Genomic DNA, 19784 nt, shown 5'->3' with positions numbered 1-19784 from the left:
ATGAAATTGCTGAACTTCAAGTTGCGGATGATTCCCAGAATGTCCAATTGCATCACCAAGTTCAAGCTGAAGACGTTGTTGTTACTCCAGAAGCTGCAAGTGATGATGCTGTATTTAGAGTTGATGGTGATTTCACCCCACCAAGATGCTCTCTCGGACTTGGCTCCATTTTTGGTGTGACGCCTGAAGCTCCACCAGTGGAAGCTGTGGTTGAGGGTATCCCTTCATCACCTCATGCACCACAAACAGTAGCAGGAGCACCACAAGCAACAGAAGTGCTAGAATCAGTAGCCGCACCGCAAGTAGCAGAAGTACTACATGCAGCAGCTACAACATTAGCTGATTCAGACGCGATCGTAGCGTCTGCCTCTACTGCCGCGGAGAAAGTTGAGGGCATATACGTTGAGCCGGTTGCTTGGGCGCTGCCTGCCAACTCCGGTAAGTGAAGACCTTTTTGTGTCTTCGCTTTCACAGCAACGATTGAATGATGGAGACACTTGATCGAAGACCTTTTTAAATGTTTTTATGTGCTTTCTTCCGTATTTAAGTCAGTTTTTTTCCCTTTTCCCTATGTCTGTGTGAGTGTGTGGATGAATGTAATATGACTCTTTATGCTTTTGTGTTATGTGAAATGAACCATTTTGTGATTCTCGTTCACCATAATTTGTGTGTTGTGCTTTTGTATTTATTTATCTGTATGTGTGTACTCCTGATTGTGATTACTGATTACAATGTATTATTTTTACCTCCCATGACAACATTAATGTGTGTTGTTTTCGTAATATAACCCCCCTTCTCCCACCTGGTAACTTACCTTCTCACACCTGGTAACTCACCCTCTAACTACCTGGTAACTTGATATGCTACACGATGGTAACACCTCTCATTACTCTAACAACATGCTCTACTAGCCTACCTTAGACCATATGTTCTATGGTGATCTAAGCTAACCAGTTTTTTGCATGACATCTTCTGCATTTTTTTCTGGTCACGGTTAATAACAGTTTTTTTGAACATTTTTTCATGTTTTTGCCTGAACAGTGATGTCCTGGTAAATGTAATTGTTTTGGCATGATAACTTTGACTCTAACCACATATTATCGTACCCAATAAGTTTTTTTTCACAACACTCCTATTTTTTTGTTGTGTTGATAATTCACTCATTACTTTTAGCTGGTAACATCCATTGGATTATACTGGTAACTATCACTATATCCCAACGTTACCTTGCCCAACAAATATTTTTGGTGACATCCCCTTGTTTTTTAGTGTGCTCACGGAGCTCATGAGTGTTATTTTCTGTATATGCATTTTTTGGTTTGTTTATCGTTAATATCCTTTTCTCATGCCCCTAATCTTACCTATTTTTTTATGTTCATGAAAAGACCGTCGTGCTCGGGTGTACGATGTCGAACTTGACGATGATGAAGTACTTATGTGGTGGGAAGAATTTGAACATAACAACCCATCAGCCAAAGGAAAAGATGTCGTGCAAGGAGGTAATCATTTTTTGTTAGTTTGAGAATGCCAAAGTTGTGACGTACCATATCAATGCCTGCTGATAACTTCTGTCCAAACTGCTGATAAATTATACATAAACATTCTGATAACTTATGATCTACCACTTTTGGTTGAAACCCTTTAGATTGTTTAACCTTTTTTATCATCACCAATCCTTGCTACGCCTTTCATATTGTGTTGCAGATAATTGTCAAAGTCCCACATTTGCTACACCACACTTACCCCAACCCAAAGAGTGTATGCAGCCCAGTGCCACACCTAGATCACTAATTCGGAAAGTTAGGGTTACCCGCCCATCACAATACCTGCTGCCGCCATTTTCGGACCTCATCCCCAGCGAAGACGATGAGGCTGTTTACACTGAAGTTATCAAGCACACAACTGATTCAAACTCCAAGATTAAGGAGTAATATACGACTATTTCCTTAGTTTTTCATGCATTTTTGTTGCCATTCCATTTGTTTTTTAGACTCTTCCCCTCTGGTATTGCAGCGTCAGGGTAATCAACATTGATGGGAGGTGGATCACACTCGGCGAGCTTACTAATTGTGTGAGAGAAACGGGGCAGGTTTCAACCAGTATTGCTGAGTTGCATGTTCGTGTTCTTCAATATTTGGAAATGCCAAACAAAATTATCTTCCGTTGGTTGTTGTCCGTTTATCTGCTTATTGGAGACTTCAACTGTAAATCTGTACTTCATCATTTCCGACGGGACCAGCACTACATTCTGAGCCATCAAAATGAGGTACTTTCTGGGTTTTCTTGCCACTCTACACTTTTAATATCCATTGTCTACACTTTTATTTTTATTTTTACAGTGTATTTTTTCATGATAACTTCATTATACACAATCTGGTATGATAGTTCATTTACTTTTGCATGGTAACTCTAGCACTCATTTTCTGGTAACTTGTTTCCTCTGCCATGATAACTTATAGTCTTGCATGGTAACTTTAGCACTCAGTTTACGGTAACTTGTTTCTTCTGCCATGTTAAATTTTTCTTGTGTTCCCTATATTTAAATATGGCTCCCTATTTTTTTTGTTACTCCTATGATTATTGTAGCTTCTATTCCCTGCCTTGCAAAAGTTGGGACCGGGACCAGATGATGGTCATTGGTATGTACTGTCGCTAAATCTTAAGGCGAAACGATTTGAGGTGCTGGATTCGTTGCGTGAAGAAGATAGTCCATCTTTAATTGAGCACGCAACAAGGTACATGAATGCTATAAAGAAGGCTTGGTTGATTTCATACAAGGACTCGCACAAGCAAATTCAAGATTATGAACTCGTGTATATTGATGTTTTTAAACAAGAGAACGGGTTAGTTGTTTATCTGTGTTCCCTATTTTAGATGTAACCCCATTTGTTTGATAACATGTTTTATGTACTCACACACATACTCTGTTTTCAGCATTGATTGTGGCTACTTCGCTTTCATGTCTTTGGAACTGTGGAATGGGAAAATTATTCCTGCGTTCACCCATGAGCAAGTACCGGCACTCAGAAATTTTTTGACATCGAGGTGGCTAAATCACACTCAAAACAGATGCAAAGAGTGGCGCTACCATTTGTTTGGCAACAGTTCGTGAGGTATCAACTGTCATCATCTTCTTTTTTTTCATTGTGAGAGCATTTTTTTCAGTGCTGGTCTTAAATTGATGGTAACTAGTCGAAAGAAGCATTTTAGCATTTTCTTGGTTGGCACACTGGTTGTTTTTTAGTGTCTTGTCATCACACATATAAGAAATTCAGTACCAGATGGTAACATATAGCTTACATGTGGCTGCTATTTTTCTTATATAAATAGGCTGATAACTAGTTTGTTCTCTTATTCTTTGTTGGTCATGAAATTTATCTGGTAACTTGCATTTAGTGTCACTGATAACTAGTATGAATAAAAGCTGATAGTTTTCCAAAAAAAAATTTATGTGGAATAACTTTTTTTCGATTGCAGATAGTGTTGAAAACTCATTGTAGTGTAATGACACATGTAAAACATATAGGAAACTGATGATAGCCCACAAATAACTTACCCAATATGTTTACGATAACTTTCACCACACAATTCTTAAAATTCCAACGCACAAATCTGCTGATAACTTACATAAATATAGGTGCTATAATTCGGATTACATTTTTTGCACTGATAATAATCAGCAAAACAAATGAAGATAAGTTTCTTGTCCATTCATTTGTAGCGATGATCTTTTTTTTCTCTTTCATTCATCTTGCTAGAGGTGATGTGCACTTCCGCTTGTCGTGGTGCACGCTGCCGCAAACACTGCACTTTCTTTGTTTTGCTGGTTTTGCAATGTCAAAGGGATGCTGATGCTTCTTTGTTTTCGGCCGTCCTTTCGTGACAGTCTTCGGAGGGTCTAGTATCGTTTTTGTGTTCGAGGAATGGGATGCAGTGGCTGGCATGTTGGCGCTAGCTTGTATTGTCACAGGGATGCTTGTTTCTCCCGTGTTTGGGTTATCCATGTTAGGTATGTTTGTTTGTTGTCCGGCATGGACAGCTCCACTCGTTGCAACCACTGGAATAGAACATGGGTCTTGTTGTGATTGGAACGATCCTCTAGCTTCCTCCTTGTCCTTTCTGGCCTTCTTACGTTGGCTTTTTGTTAGCGCGTCCATTTCTTCCTTGAAAGCATATAGGTGCTTCTTGGCCACCCTGGCCCCATCATCTGTGAGGCAAGCGTCCTTGGCTGTTGCCTTGAAGTCCCTTAGCATTGATGTATATCGCATGACGCTTTTTCCCTCCTCTGGCATGCTCTTACTAACTGTTGGTTGTTCAAAATCAGGTTTGATTAGATCTTCCTGTTGATCCCAAGTCCACCTCTTTAGAATATACTTCTCAGGTATCTCGTAGACCCCAATTTGGTCCATCACCCGTAACACATGTGCGCAGAGTATACCATCTTGTTCAAACTTGCAGCAAGTGCATGAATATGTCCCTTCATCCTTGTTTGCTTGCACATGGTAGTCCCTGTCCCCATATTTTGGTATGATTCCTCTGACTGAGCCAACCTTGAATGACCCATCTTGCAATGTGTCACATCTGTAGCCAGTTTTCACCTTCATCTCCATCTGGAATTTGGTGAAAATATTATGCGTGTAGAGGCCCTGCACCTGTAACTCGAGCGGGTTGAAGGAGTATGTTTCCACCTCTTTGTACACTGTTTCCAGGTGCTCTTTTGACACGCTCACCATCACCTTCTCATGTATTGCAGTGTACTGTTTTGCAAATTCCACTAGTGAGTTATTTGGGTTGATGTACTTCTTCAACACAGCGTTGAATCCTTCGCTCCTTGCCGTTGTCTGCAAGAATGGGAAGAAGTTGTGCATGTAGTACACAGGGACCCAGCATTCCCTGTTTTCCCACAGCCAGTGGAAATGCTCGTTGTCCGTTTGCCCATGATCGTCCAGCATCTTCCACCATTTTCCCTCAAACTCGTCAACTGCGTTCAAAAACCAAGTAGATGGTAATTTCAGTGCACACATCATGGTAATTCTAATACACTTATCATGATAACTTGCTTTAGGGGACAGTATGTGGTAATTTCAATGCACACCCCATGGTAATTCTAATACACTTAACATGATAACACCTCATGGTACTCATGTTCTCATATAACTCATTTCACTGCATGCAATAGTGAAAAGGATGGTAAGTCAACTACACATATCATGATAAGTTTTGATGCACTTATCATGATAACTTCATGCAACACTAGGTGGTTGTAGTCGATGCAGATTTTGGGAACTATAACTACATGGCAAACATGCTAAAGTGGTCATGGTCACTTAAGAACATGAGTACTAGTAACTCTTTCACAACAGTCCAGTTTTTCACACGAGTACCTTATTTTTTATCAATGTGGGAAAAATGTGTAATGCTGGTCATAATTTACTATAATTCAGCATGGTAACATTGGATATCGCGACACAGTTATGTAGTTTGTGGCAATATGAGTAGAGTGTGTTGTGTGAAAATACAATACCATTCAAGCTGTTGTCAACACAATCTTTGAATGCTTTGTTCAGTGGTTCATCATCGGCCATTAACCTCCCAAGCTTCTCTTGTGCTTTCTTCATAATGTGCCATCTGCAATTTCTGTGTACTATCCCAATGAACACCTCGTCAATAGCATTCCTCATGGCAAAGTCCTGATCTGTGATTATGTTCTTTGGTGCAACCCCACCCATCGCATGCAAGAATGTGTTAAACAGCCACACAAAGTTGTCAGTCAGTTCGTTTCGAACGAAACCACAACCGAATTGGATTGATTGCCCGTGGTTGTTAATGCCAATGAAGGGGGCACATGGCATCTTGTACATATTAGTCATGTACGTTGTGTCGAAAGACACAATGTCATTGTATTTTGCGTATGCCCTACGTGATGCACCATCTATCCAGAACACGTTTTCCACCCTGTCTTCATCATTAAGTTTCATTCTCCAATAGAAATCTGGATCCTTTGCCCTGAGCTCCTCAAAGTATGCAATTGTGCTCCCCACGTCTGCATTACGGTACTCCTTGCGAAACTTGGCTCGCTGATTCGCCACGTCCTGTGTTGTGTATGGTACATTCTCAGCATCACCATAGAACCATGAAATTAGTTGCATTTGCCTTGCGGTTTCTATGTTGCATTCATGTAGAATCCGTAAGAAATCTTGCTCGTCTTTGGGAATGTTCCTATGTGAGGCTAGAAATTTTGTCAGAGATGGCTTTCTTATCAGTGGATGGTTGTGGTTATCATCAAAGCGTTCGACTCTCCACCACGCATCCTTGTGCGTAAGGTAAAGGTGGGCTGGACACTCAGACCTCTTAACCTTACGCCTTTTTCTCTTCTTCACGATGCCATCTGGGTTCAGTACATCCTGCTCCTCCTCCTTCTTCCTCTTTGGCTTGCCGCCTTTCCCACACACCAGGAGTGCTCTGCTCACTGTGTTGTCCTTCAGTGTTCTTGTGTAAGTTGTCCTTGTCCCAAATCCATTTCTGAGTGTATATAGCTTGTAGTGAGCAACAGCCTCCTCAAAACTTTCAAACTTCATTGTTGTATCAGGAGCCTTAGGTGTGGAGTATGCCTCAGCGTTAACCCCTCCTTGATCAGCGTTGAGCGCTCCTGTTTCTGGACTTGCTGGCTCGCTGACCGACACATCGTAGAACCTTTCTTCTCCCCCAACACTAGAACTTGCTTCCTTGTTTGGCTCATGGATCCTCTGGTTAGATGTACGTGGAGCACCTACATGTTTTTCACATGAAATGTTTTGTCATAACATGATTTATCATTGTTTGGTGGTAACTTGCATTGAACAAGTGTGGTAACTTGTAGTATGATGTGATGATAATATTATGCTTCCAACATAAACATATAGTGTGCCACTTTTTGTAAGTGAGTTGCCACTTACCTGAACCAAAGCCAGTTGTACGCGCATCATCATCATGTTGTTTCTCTTGTCCAGCACTATCTGTGGCATTTGTGTTATATCCATGGTTTTCCGACATGTTATTGAAGCACCTGCTTACACATGTTAATAGCATATGTGAGACAACTGAAAATAACACTACTGTTTACATACATCAATCACATTTTTGCACATTGTGCATGCTATCTTTTTTGTACTTTTTTTGTGATTCTTTTTTGAGTTGACATGGATATTATCATTTTTTATGCAGGTAACAATTTGTTACTCATTTGGGACTCTACTCTACTCGGCACAGCATTCCCTGCTTCAAAAATCAGTTCAATTTTTTTCTTGATGGTAACCTTTTGCATAGATGCACCATGATGGCATGGTAAACAGATGACAATACTGATGATAACTTTTGTATGAAAAAATGTGGTAGCTTTCTCTACAATAATTATAGCCTAATTGTAACAAGAGTGGATTCTGTTATGGTGTTGTGGCTTCCTTTTTTACATACAACAAGAATTTTTTGTTGCCTAATTTCACTGTTTTTGTGCAACAAGTTCAAGAAAAAAATCTTGTCTTTTGCATATGCCCTGATAACTCATGTATTCTGTCATGATAGCTTATATGCACATAGTACAATAAATTAGAAAAAAATGGCACTTTTTTCTTCCTTTTTTCATGGGGCTATTTTGGGTTGAACTGAAATGGAATTGAGATACAGTAGGGAGGGAGTGCTTAGAATGTACCTGATCCGCCTGGATTCTTGCTGGATTCTAGACGCCTGGTAGGTTCTGGTGTCCCTGGTGGTAGATCAAGCCGAGATCGGGTGGTAACTTGAGACCCCCAAGCGTTCCTGCATGATTTTGCGTAGGTTTTGCTGGATTCTGGACGCCTGGCGAGTTCTTGCGTCCCCGGTGGTAGATCAAGTCAAGATCCGGTGGTAACTTCAGTTTCCTCAAGTGTATTGCATGTTTTGTGAAGCAATTGCTGGGTGAAATCGGGGGGGGGGGGGGGGGGAGGGGGTGGGTAGGGGACGGATATGAATGGTTGAGTTCGTCGCCAGGGAGAGAGGAATAGGGAAGAGGAGGGTCGATGGAGAGTGTTTGTTGCGTTTTCTTGCTGTGGAGGTAAGAAAGTTGGGCTCACGTGATGTTTGTGGGCCAGGGTCAAGTCATGGGCCAGGGTCACGTGAGGGGCGCTGAGATGGGCCTCGCTATTGCCTCCGCTCGACGGCTCGGCCTCGCGCGCTACGCGCACTCGGCCTCGTGAAGGTGGGATCGTTCGGACCTTTTCTATAGGTATGAACGTTTGGTATATATCGCAGTCCTTTAGTTTGTAACCTTTACAGTTAGTCACATCCAAACACAGTGAACGCCTCAAGAAACCAAACAAAACAACATACGTACCTTTGACCGTCTCCATGAGTATGAAATTTCTCAACACATAGCAAAAAGGTGTACAGATATTTTCTCTACAGTCAACCACACTTCCATTGCATCAGTCTGATGTTGGTATTGAGGGTATTGACTAGACAACTTCATCAGGAAGCAAACGTCCCAAAAAGGGCAGGTAAAAAATCAGCATAAGATAGGTGCGCAATTACTCAGTAAACTGAAAGAGAAAAACATGCATCCAGATTCAAGTACACACATTTTAGTTTAGCTACAGTGCCATCAAGTATTCCCAGGCGGCGACCCAGTCATTGCTCAAGCTGCTGCAAGCCTGCGAGTATTATGAGACCACTAACATTCCCTGACCATATCCATCAACAGATAATTATCTCCACGGATGAAGATGATCCATGTGTGAGTTGCTCCTTAATCCGATGCCTGCTAGCTTTTTCTGCCTTGGATCTTTCAAGGTTGGTGGCATCACAGTAAATGCATGGGTTTTCACCATACAGCTCGATTATCAACAGCCCCACAGCTCGTTCCATGACAAGCCTTATATAGTTTCTCACCTTGTCTTCATCCTCGCACCCGAAGATATGCAGCCCCTTTAAGTTCAGGTGCTTCAAATCCTTGGATGGCTCCCACACCATGTTGGTCTTCTCGGCACTGTACTCGGGCGTCTTGATACATGAATGTCGAGATAACTTCAAGCAATGATATAGAAAGTAAGTAACACGTGTTAATTAAACTGCCACCAACCCATACAACAATTGCAATTAAATATATGTTTAGGCTCCTAAAGAGTTTTCCAGGAATTTGCATGAATTAAATCCCAAGTACAACACATAAATATGCTTCTGGGGATTGTAAGTACAACCATATTCCTCATATTTCCTTTAACCAAGATACTTTGTAATAAAGAATTTTAGTTAAGACGGCCATGTGCATCACTCTATGCAGAGGCCAGGATCTCCTCTTTTCGAAAAAAAACATAGTATGACCAATTTTTGGAGAGCTTTAACATGAGATACGATCCAACAGTTTTTTTTGCCTTGCATGCACTTTCTCGCTGCAAAATTACAATGCGGCTTGTATGCACTACTTTTAGTATTTGTGATAAGTTGGTGAGTGGTTGGAAATTAGATCAACTTGTTGGTACGTTTTACTGCTGAATATCCTAGAAACATATCATCGTAAGAATGTAGAATGAGGCATGTGCATGCTAAGATGTGCACTAAATTAGAAAGAAGGTTAAGTAACACTTACTGCAAAATCCTGTAGGGCAGGTGCAGCTTCAAGGATAAACAGTGTCCAGCTCAGATCACACTCACTGAAGATACCGAAAAGAAACACAGTGGTCAGGTTTCTGAATATAGGAGTGAGCTGCTTCGGATGTTCTGGCTGAATCCAAATCTGCAGCAAGAACATAAATGCACAGCTGAAGTTGGTAGAAAAGATGAACATATAATATGTAGATGCAGAAGATACATATTTAAGTGGTGAGCAGAAATTAAGTTTACCATTTGGTCCCCAAAACACAGAGTCAGTGTTGACAGATTCCTGGCACTCCTTGGCAGGCAGTCGCTCAACGCAAATGGCTCTTGCCCTGCCTTGGCTTTAGAATAGAGCATTACACCGCGAAGCTCAGGAACGTAGCCGAAGCGCACTGGAGGGTTCTCGAAGGGCCAATGTTGGCATACCACTTGCCTAAGCTTCGGGACAGAGACAAGCTCAATCCGCGCGCACCGAAAGCCGGTGAACTCAAGCTCCTGGAGCTCAGAGCATGGCACATCGATCTTGAGTGTGGACTGCGAATCAACCAGTGTGCAGAATCTCAGGTTGAGGTGCCTGAGCCTACAGCAAGTGCTAATGAGGTCAGTGATGCCTGAATTTCCAAAAGCATGATATTCGAGCGTAAGCCTGGTGAGCCACGAGAAGGCGACTGGGTAGGCGCGGGAGAAGGCCTTGAACTCCTGCCCAATCACAATCTCGCAGCCCCGCCGGTCGGGGGGTGCCGGGGATATGCAAAACTCAAGGCATTCAGTCTGGCCCAAGTTCACGATGCCCTCGACGAGGCGGCCAATGGAGCTCAGGTGAGGGGAAGACGTGTAGAAGCTGAGGAAAAGGACCTTGAGGACACTACTCCCGCACACGCCCTCGGCGGGAGGAACCCGGGTCAGCAAGGCCCGCACCGAGCCCGTGAACGCGTCCATGACCTCGAGCGGCGTGGCGCCGCCGAAGTGAGCGACGTCGAGGTGCACGCAGGAGAGGTGGCTGGGGAGGTGCCGCCACCGCGTGGAGAGCGCGCCGGTGCGGACCGCCTCGCGCAGGTCGAGGCGCTCGAGGATGTCGAGGAGGAGGTGGTCGGGGAGCGCGCTGATTCCGTCCTCGCCGCCGTGGCCGACGTTGCGCTTGGACGGCGGCGACTCCATGGTCCCGACCGATTGACTGAACCCTAGCTAGAATCAATCGAACCGAGACGATATGCGCCCCAGGCGGCGGCCTCCTATTTCGAGGTCGTGGCTTCTCCGGCGCCCCGCTCCCCCACCTCCCGCCTGTGGCCGTCGATCTAGAAGGGACGGGGAGCGCCGCCTCCGCCGCGCGGGCAGGTCGATGGATCCGAGTTCCCCGAACTCCTCCTCGATTCCCGCTCCGGCGCGCAGCTGAAATCGATCGTCAGCTCGGATTGGGTGGTTGATTTGACGGTGGATGCATTGGATTTGCTATGTACTGCTAAGAGCAAGTTCAATGGGGCGACCCAAACGGACGGCACATTTGTCCGCTTTTTATTCGTTTGCGTCGGCCGTCCGTCCGGCGTCCGTCCAATTTTGCATTTGGGTCGGCAATGCGCCCAACGCGCCGACCCATTTCATGTCTGCATTCAACTTTTGAATTAAAAAAGGCCTGCGGCCGATCATGTCAGCGACCATGTCTCATGCCGGCACCATGCCAGCACCGGCATACAATGCCGGCTTCAGAAAATACCACAGTTCCTGCTGGCGCACTCGCTCGTCAGCCGGCCGGCACACATGCCAGCACGCAAAAAATGGTGGGACTTGGAGTTCGACCACGCCACGGCGGCTCCCATGGTCATGCCGGCACACCTACCGGCATACAAAAGGATGGCCCTCGACGCCATAGATCAGTCAGGATCGTAGCCAGCGCCCGGCGCACCATCCTCGAAGATGAGGTGTTACATGTAGTCCTCGTCGACGGCGGACGTCATTTCCTCGAACAGGTTGCGGGCGTTCGGGAGACCGTCGGCCGGCGTCTGTCGCGCGCGTTTCCTCGCGCCGCCGGACGACGAGCCACCGACCACCGGGGTGGCGTTGAGGTCGATGGGCGCGGGCGCGGGTGTGGAAGGCGCGACCACGCTCACGTCGGGTGAGCACTCCCCGGAGAGGCGGGAGGCCCGCGGGTAGACGTGAAAACCGGGGACCGGGTTGCAAGCCGATGCGCGGGGTGAGTCGGGCATCACCATTCGAGGAAATGCCGACGAGCCGGTGCTGGCCGCGGCGACGGTGGCTTGGACGAGGTGGTGCTGGTTAGGGTTTACCCCAAGCATGTAAAGCGCCTGCCTCGTTGCGGCGGCGACGCGGGCGTTGGTGAACTCCTGCTGCGCGGCGGCGGCGGCGGCCTGCGCAGCGGCCTCATCCCTCGCGTCCGTGGCGTGTCTCCGGCCCTTCCTCTTGGCCGACTCCCTTGCTTGCTGTTCGGGCGTCAGCGCCTTTTTCGGCTTGGTCGCCGTGGTGGTCTTGCGCGGGGCACGAGGCTTGCCTTTCCCCGAAGGGGCGACGGCGCTGGACGAGGCGAGGGAGGCGAGGCCGGCGGCGGCGTCGAGGTTGAGGTCGATGGCATCCTCCATCGCTGGTTGAGGGCGGGGGGCGCGCGCTGGCGTGAGCGTTTTTGGGAAAATGGGGGGAAATGGTTCTGGCTGGCACCGACGGGCGGGCCCGGGGAGACGAGTAGGCGCGCGCGCGTCCGTCTCGTGTCCGCGCCGACGCAAATCCGGCTCAAAATGGGCCTGGAATGGGTCGCCCGCGGACGAAAAACGGACGCGCGTCCGTTTGGGTCGGCGCGTTGGGCCGCCACTTTTATCCGCGCCGACCCAAACGAACGCGGGTGAACGAAATTGGTCACCCCATTGAAGTTGCTCTAATGAATCTGGATTGTCTTTCTCGGCGTCGGCGGAATGGAGAGAGACGCGAGGAGGAAGAAGATGCTCTCACAAAGGGTGTTTTTTTTCTTCTAATGGGATGGGAGGAGTAAATTTCATTCTTTTTTTGAACATGGTACAAACACAAACGCTCATATACACGCGCATACACTTATCCCTACGAACGCACACACGCACACACTACCCCTATGAGCACCTTCGAAAGACTGAGCCGGCATATCATCATCACCGGAAATCTTGAAATAAATCCAGGAATAAATGCGAGCACCAGGATTTGAACTCTGGTGGGCTGGGGATACCACAGTCCCTCTAACCATCCAATCACAGGTTGGTTCGTGAGTAAACTTCATTCATTGATTATGAGATGGCATTGCAACCACACTATACGATTTTGCATCTTGTACATTGGATATACTCAGTGGCGGAGCTTAGTGGAGATCAAGCTGGGTCATCGCCCCCCTACCCAGGAGATTTGTTCATATTATCATGAGTAATTGCCCATAGATTCATAGAAATCTAGCCTAAACCTGATGTTAGTTGCCCCCTCAACCCATTTGCCCCTCCTAAGATGTGTCCCGAGCTCCGCCACTGGATATACTAATATGATTTTTCTCTATCTCTATCTCTATTATAATATTAAACAAGCAAACATATTCATTGCTAAATGCACACGATCTAACCTATACATAACAACACAAAACAATTAGAGCCCTACGATCAAGCCCACTCCTTTAGATCTAACCATTAAAATAACAAGTAACCCGAAATAAAAGTACATCTACCAATGACGGCTGTGTCCTGGCACACAAATCATCAATTAGTACAGACCGTAGCACAGTATGAACAACATATATGGGAAAAAGAACATCTACAGGGTGGTGATTAGCTACACAGATATCCTATCTGATTGGAGCATCACTAAATTTTTAGGCGACAAACTCCGAAATCGTGCAGCAGAGGAGGAAATGGTGCAAGAGAAAAAAAAACTTCTTCAATAGCATGGTGGCGAAACAGAAAGATCCACACTCGGCCACGAGAGGAGAGGAATCGGGAGGATCTGTGCGAGGAGAGGAAGGAAAAGTGCCCTGCCAACGCGCCCTCCTAAATCCGCCGCCATCGCCGGCCGCATCCAGGTCATCCTCGTCGACTGGCCTCGCATCAAGCTCCCCTTCCGCTTCCACATCTGGAACAGCCTCTCTTGGGCGTGGTCCTACACCCGATTCCACGGCGGAGGATTGTCCTGCGAGGCTGGCAAGGGATGCGAAGGCGTAGGCGGTGACAGCGGTGTGCGGGGATGCGAGGAGGGAGAAGATGCCATTGTGGCCGGCGGCCGGGAGAGGAGGAGGCAATGGGGAGCGAAGGGATGCACTCGTTCGCTAGTTAGTTTTCAGTTTTTTCAAGGCTCAAGTGGGCTTCACACAAGGCCCAATTAACCTCGGGCCTCCGATTAGGCTATCGGAGTAGCTTTTTTTTGAGTCTAAACATGCTTATCTTTATTCAGCCAATAAGTTCATAGGGATACAATTAAGGTCTGGTGGATTTATGAGCCACACATGGCGTCCATAATCCAGACCCAAGACATGTCTAGCGAGGCTATGTGCCTCTATATTAGTCTCTCTTCCTTCAAAAGTGAAGGTACAATGTTGAAACAAAGTAGATGTCTCCCGTATTTCCCTGACGACCGGACCGTACTCTCCTCCGGTGTTGTTCGCAATGTCCTGGACAACCCCCTTGCAATCAGATGCTATTACCACATGCGTAGTACCAAGGTCATCGGCTAATGCCAAACCTTCGCGGCACGCCAGAGCTTCGAGGATAGCCGGGTCAGAAATACCTCTGCAACGTATGGCTGAAGCACCAAGAAACAAGCCGTCTGAATCCCTGCAAACTGCAGTAAACGCGCCGCCGTTTCCCTGACGTGCCACAGCCCCATCAACTTTGATCTTCACATACCCAGGTGGCAGAGGGCTCCAAGCCACGCGCCGAGGCTGGTGCTGCATCGGCCCTGTCCGTGATGGAGATGTGGTGGGTTTGCACTCCTTCAACTCTCTCAGATATTTCATGATGAAATTATGAGTCGCTTGGGGGCTCTGAAATATGTGCTCGTGTAATGCTTGTCTTTTTGCGAACCAGATCGACCAAAGGGTAACCACAGTCTGGGTGAACTCCTCCTTCGACAGCATGTCATGCAAAGCAAACACCCATCTTTTTGCGTTAGGTTCCACCGTACTGTTCAGTGCCTCGACCAGATCATGATCTTGGAGAGCCCAGACGCATCTTGCGACGCTGCAATGGAGAAGAGAGTGTTGCCAAGAATCTGCAGCCCCGCAGAGTCCGCAGCATGTGGTAGTGGACATGTTTCTATCATGAAGAAGGTCCTCCGTCGGGATGGATTGTTGGGCCAGCCTCCAAAGGAAAATTTTGACCTTCGACGGGATATCTATGTTCCAGAGTTTCGTCCACGCCTTGTGCTCACCTGCTGTGTTTGACGACTCGGATCTTCCCTCAAGCCAAGCCTCCCGTCTCAGCTTTGTATCAATAAGCATACGATAGGCCGATCATACCGAGAAGTTGCCGTTTTTTTCATGTACCCATGACCAGTAGTCCTCTATATGTCTTGTGCACAAAGGAATTGCCAAGATAGTTTCAGCATCTGTTGGAAGGAACACTGCCTCAATGGTGTGCCGGTCCCATTCTGCACCTGGCAAAATCAACTCCCCCACGTGTTCCGGCGGGTTGGCCGCTCTGCTTGCAATTGGTCGCATATTGGCTGGGCGAGGCAGCCAGTTGTGCTACCAAATGCGTTTGGTCTGGCCATCTCCAATACGACGAATGAGTCCTTGGACTAATACATCACGTCCATCCAGAACTGCTCTCCAAATCTATGAGGGGGAGGAGCCGAGTTCTGCAGTCAAAAACTCATCATTAGCAAAATATTTGGCCTTCAGAATGCGTGCACTTAGTGACTCAGGCTGCATTAGTACACGCCACGCTTGACTGGCTAGGAGGGCTAGGTTAAACAGCTCGATATCTCGGAAGCCTAGTCCCCCACAATATTTTGGATGTGTCATGACGCTCCACGAGACCCAACTCGGTTTTCGTTGGCCTTCCTTGCTACCCCACCAGAATTTTCGAATCAGAGAGTTGATATGTTCACAAAGACCTCTTGGGAGCTTAAAGCAAGACATGGAATACACCGGTACTGACTGAGCCACTGATTTGATCAACACTTCTTTCCCCCCAGATGACAGAAGTTTCTCCATCCATCCCTTAATCTTGCTCCATACTCTGTCCTTTAGGAACTTGAAAGCCCCGTTTTTACAATTTCCAACATCAGAAGGCATTCCAAGATATTTTTCAGAGAGAGATTCATTCGTGATATTTAGAGCTTGCTTCACCCCCTCTCTTAAAGTATTTGGACATCCCTTGCTAAAGAACACCAAGGATTTAGACAAGTTAATTCTCTGTCCCGAAGCATTGCAATAACTCTCCATCAAAGCAGATAACTCCATAGCTCCCTCAGAATTGGCTTTGACAAACAGCAGGCTATCATCCGCAAAGAGCAAGTGGCTAACCGGCGGGGCCGAGGGAGCTACTTGGATTCCACTGAAGTGCGATGATTCATCTTGGGTTTTTAAGAGGCACGTAAGGCCCTCCGCTGCAAGCAAAAACAGATAAGGAGATATAGGGTCCCCCTGACGAATCCCTCTAGATGGGATGAACTCCTCCAATTTCCCACCATTAAAAAGGACCGAGAATTTAACAGATTTTACCATTCTCATAACCAGGTTGATCTAGTTTGGAGCAAAACCCAGCTTGTTCATTATAGCCTCAAGATATGACCATTCCACCCGGTCATATGCCTTCATCATGTCTAGTTTCACAGCACAAAATCTATTTCGTTTCGCCTCGTTTCTCTTCATGAAGTGCAGGCACTCGTAAGCTGTTATAATATTATCCGTGATCAATCTCCCTGGGACAAAAGCTGACCGCTCTTCCGAAATAATATCAGGCAAGATTAGCTTCAACCTGTTTGACACCACCTTGGAGGCAATCTTGTATAGGACGTTGCATAAACTGATAGGGCGAAATTGAGACAATTGTGTTGGGTCTTTTACCTTAGGGATCAATACTAGAATCGTCTCATTGATTACCTCCAGATTCTCCTCACCCCGCAGTATGCGTAGTACAACATTGGTCACCTCCGCACCACAGAGTTCCCAATGGCGTTGGAAGAAATGGGTCGGGTACCCATCTGGACCCGGGGCCTTGGTTGGATACATTTGGAAAAGGGCCTTCTTCACCTCCTCGGGACTGTACTGAGCTAAAAGATTTTCATTCATCTCCTGAGTCACTTTTACCGGGATTGTGTTCAGAACTTGTTGCATGCCAGATGTGCCCTCCGAGCTGCCCATAAGACAGTCGGCCGAGTTTTATCTAAATGCTAATCAAACGACCAGGAATGATCCAGACGCTTGATCTGACGGCCGAAAATGCCAGGTGCGTGAGAGGGCTGGGATATGGTTCAGTTTTACTGTTCTTAATTAGATGATTATTAGTGTACAATTGAGGGGAGCCACCCACATAGATGAGACATTAGAAGAAAACTGAGGAAAAAAGGGAATATATCTTTACTCTTTAATCTTTAATAAAGGATAGAGACTCTCATAGTTCTCCATATGTCTTTATACCCCTTAATTATAATACACAAAGATTGACGACTGAGATTGATTTTTCACCCCATGTGCAACACCCATCGTGAAACAACATGTTTCAGTCCACGTACGATATCAATAGAAAACCAATTGAGTTTTCCATGCCATGCACGATACCCATTGAAATCGGTGGCTTGGACGGGCTTGGAAGCGGTGGCGCCAGCCGCCAGTCGCCCGTTGTGTTGTCGAGGGGGCGGCTAGGAGGGGTGGAGGAGGTCCGGGTGACCTCGAACCTCTGCACCGACATTTTCTTCTCGGTGGTGTCCATCTACTCCGCCGTTGTACTCCTGATCCGCACCGGGCGCCCGGGTACACCCTAGACGAGATAATCTGCCTCCTCGCGTGCGCTCCCGTGACGATCTCAGGAATCCTTGCCGATTATCGCGATCACATGCGAGGCAGCCGTTAAAAAGCCGACTTACCGTGAGGCCGTGTCGGAACGTACAGAGTGCAATCGCCCTTGGACGTCCGGAAGAACGCGGTGTGACACCTCAACTCCTGTGTCGCAGATGTCACGTTGAACCTGGGCTTTGTCTCGCCGAGATCCTTTGGTCAGACTACTGTTGTCGTGCTCGCCAATGTTGTATCTAATTGAAAGGAGGCTCGGCACCCTGCGTTTTCCTACAGACGCGTACGATGGCCAATGAAGCATCGTCAATAAGATAACCTTCCGTCCGGTCTTCATGCGTGATCACCTGGCAAGGAGCCCAGCCAGGAAGAACCTTTGATCCTCGACATAGCAATTGGTATTTGGTACCATCAATGTTGATAAAAAAGAGTCAATTACACCGGTGATGCTAGAACTTGACGTAAATGATCACTTTGATGCTAGAAGTTGCAGTGTACATCGAAGTGGTGCAAAAACTTGGCTTGAGCGTGCAAATACAGTGCATATCCCCTTTTGTATATATAATCTGTGCTGACTAGGCCCGGTGATGCTAGAGCTTGACGTAAATGATCACTTTGATGCTAGAAGTTGCAGTGTACCTCGAAGTGGGGCAAAAACTTGGCTTGAGCGTGCAAATACAGTGCATATCCCCTTTTGTATACATAATCTGTGCTGACTAGGCGTGTGGGGTCCGCTGTCAGCCAGTGAACCAGGAAGAATGTTTTTTTTCTAAAACCCCATCAATTTTTTGACAAAAAAACCATATGGATGTGGCGTTTTACTTCTCTATGACCAATGGGTCCCGCCTGTAAATATTAATAGAAAAAGATTGTGGGCAGGTTTCGAACCCGCGACCACAGGCTACCAAAACAACCGGCTAACCACTTCACCCTTCACGTGGATTAGCAAGCAAAATGATAACGACAGGATAAATATTTAGCAATGACACTTATGGAGCTTAAATGGGCTGTAGATATTGCAACCCATTTTGCATAAGCGATATTTATAAGATATTTTAAAACGTAAGTAATAAAAATAATGTTCCAATATTTGTGTGTTATCAATACAATGTAACTAAAAAACAATGAAATATATACCCATGTATATATAAAATATTTAGTTTAGTTAATATGGATTTTAAAATGTATATTAGATACACTGTTTAATGAATACAAAAAAAGTATACACTCATGGCTTATATTTAAATTTTAAAATGATGAATACAAACATTTCTTAATATCTATAATTATTCACATGTCTATATTTTTTACTCATGACTTATATTCGAAAACAGTATATATTTTGAATATTATACACGATTGAATATCCATATCAAAAGTTTAAAATTAAAATTATGGATATTTTTAATTATAAAAATTGAAATATAGAAATGTTCTTATAATTATTGAAATGTTTTTATAATAAAAATAATTTTTTAAATGTAATTTTAAAAGAAATCGTATCATTTTAGAAAAGTTATACATTTTTAAAATTCATAAATATTTTCAATATACCAGTGTCTATTGAAATAATACACGACTTTTTTTAAAATAAGGTATTGCGTTTGTATGCTTGGTAGTTTTTAAACTAAATGTACCAATGTTTTAAAAATAACACATGAACATATTTATTTATAATAAATTTTAATTTCTGTATTAACTAAATATTTTATATAGTACATGGGTGTATATTTAAATGTTTTTATTTACTAGTCATGGTTTGTTTGTATAAAATTTATAGCACACATACATTTAAACATAATTTTGATAACTTACATTTTATAAATATATCTTTAGAAAACAGCGCGTGCAAAATGGGTCGCAATATCTGTAGCCCATTTAAACTTCAGATGCGTACCCGTTAAATTCATGTTGCTAAAAAACCTTGGTGAATACATATAGGATAGTTATCCTTTGTGAACGTTGTGACCGCCCCAGCGTACTGCTTGTACAGGTTAGCACTTTATCTTTTGTTTACATGTTCGAGTCTGAGCTTGCCTTTTTCATGTTTATTTTGACCAGCGGGCCCGTTGATTAAAGATGTAAAATGACATGTCGATATATACTTTTTTGCAAAAATATATTTTCTGAGGTTTTTTTTAAAAAAATCAGGGCACACGTTCCCTCTTCCAGGACCAGTGGCTGACAGCGGGACCCACACACCTAGTCAGCG

General features: G+C 45.2%; 2 protein-coding genes across 2 annotated transcripts; both read right to left on the bottom strand.

Annotated features, from left to right (window-relative positions):
* Window positions 1-3746: 3746 nt before the first annotated feature.
* LOC147987729 (protein FAR1-RELATED SEQUENCE 5-like) lies at window positions 3747-7032 on the bottom strand. The gene is made up of 3 exons (XM_087542484.1): window positions 6936-7032; window positions 5525-6769; window positions 3747-4981 (listed from the first exon to the last, which is right to left on the bottom strand). The coding sequence occupies exons 1-3, from the start codon at window positions 7030-7032 to the stop codon at window positions 3747-3749; spliced, it is 2577 nt and encodes an 858-aa protein (XP_087398610.1).
* Window positions 7033-8358: 1326 nt separating this feature from the next.
* Window positions 8359-11166, bottom strand: LOC125534591 (putative F-box/LRR-repeat protein At3g58880). Its single transcript, XM_048697776.2, has 3 exons — window positions 9853-11166; window positions 9599-9745; window positions 8359-9036 (listed from the first exon to the last, which is right to left on the bottom strand). The coding sequence occupies exons 1-3, from the start codon at window positions 10762-10764 to the stop codon at window positions 8707-8709; spliced, it is 1389 nt and encodes a 462-aa protein (XP_048553733.2). The 5' UTR covers window positions 10765-11166; the 3' UTR covers window positions 8359-8706.
* Between the last annotated feature and the right edge of the window lie 8618 nt (window positions 11167-19784).

This window comes from Triticum urartu, chromosome 2A (genome assembly GCF_056163025.1).
Source record: "Triticum urartu cultivar PI428250 chromosome 2A, HENAU_Tu73, whole genome shotgun sequence".
NCBI classification, from domain to species: Eukaryota; Viridiplantae; Streptophyta; class Magnoliopsida; order Poales; family Poaceae; genus Triticum; species Triticum urartu.
This window is presented reverse-complemented; position numbering and strand designations above follow the sequence as displayed.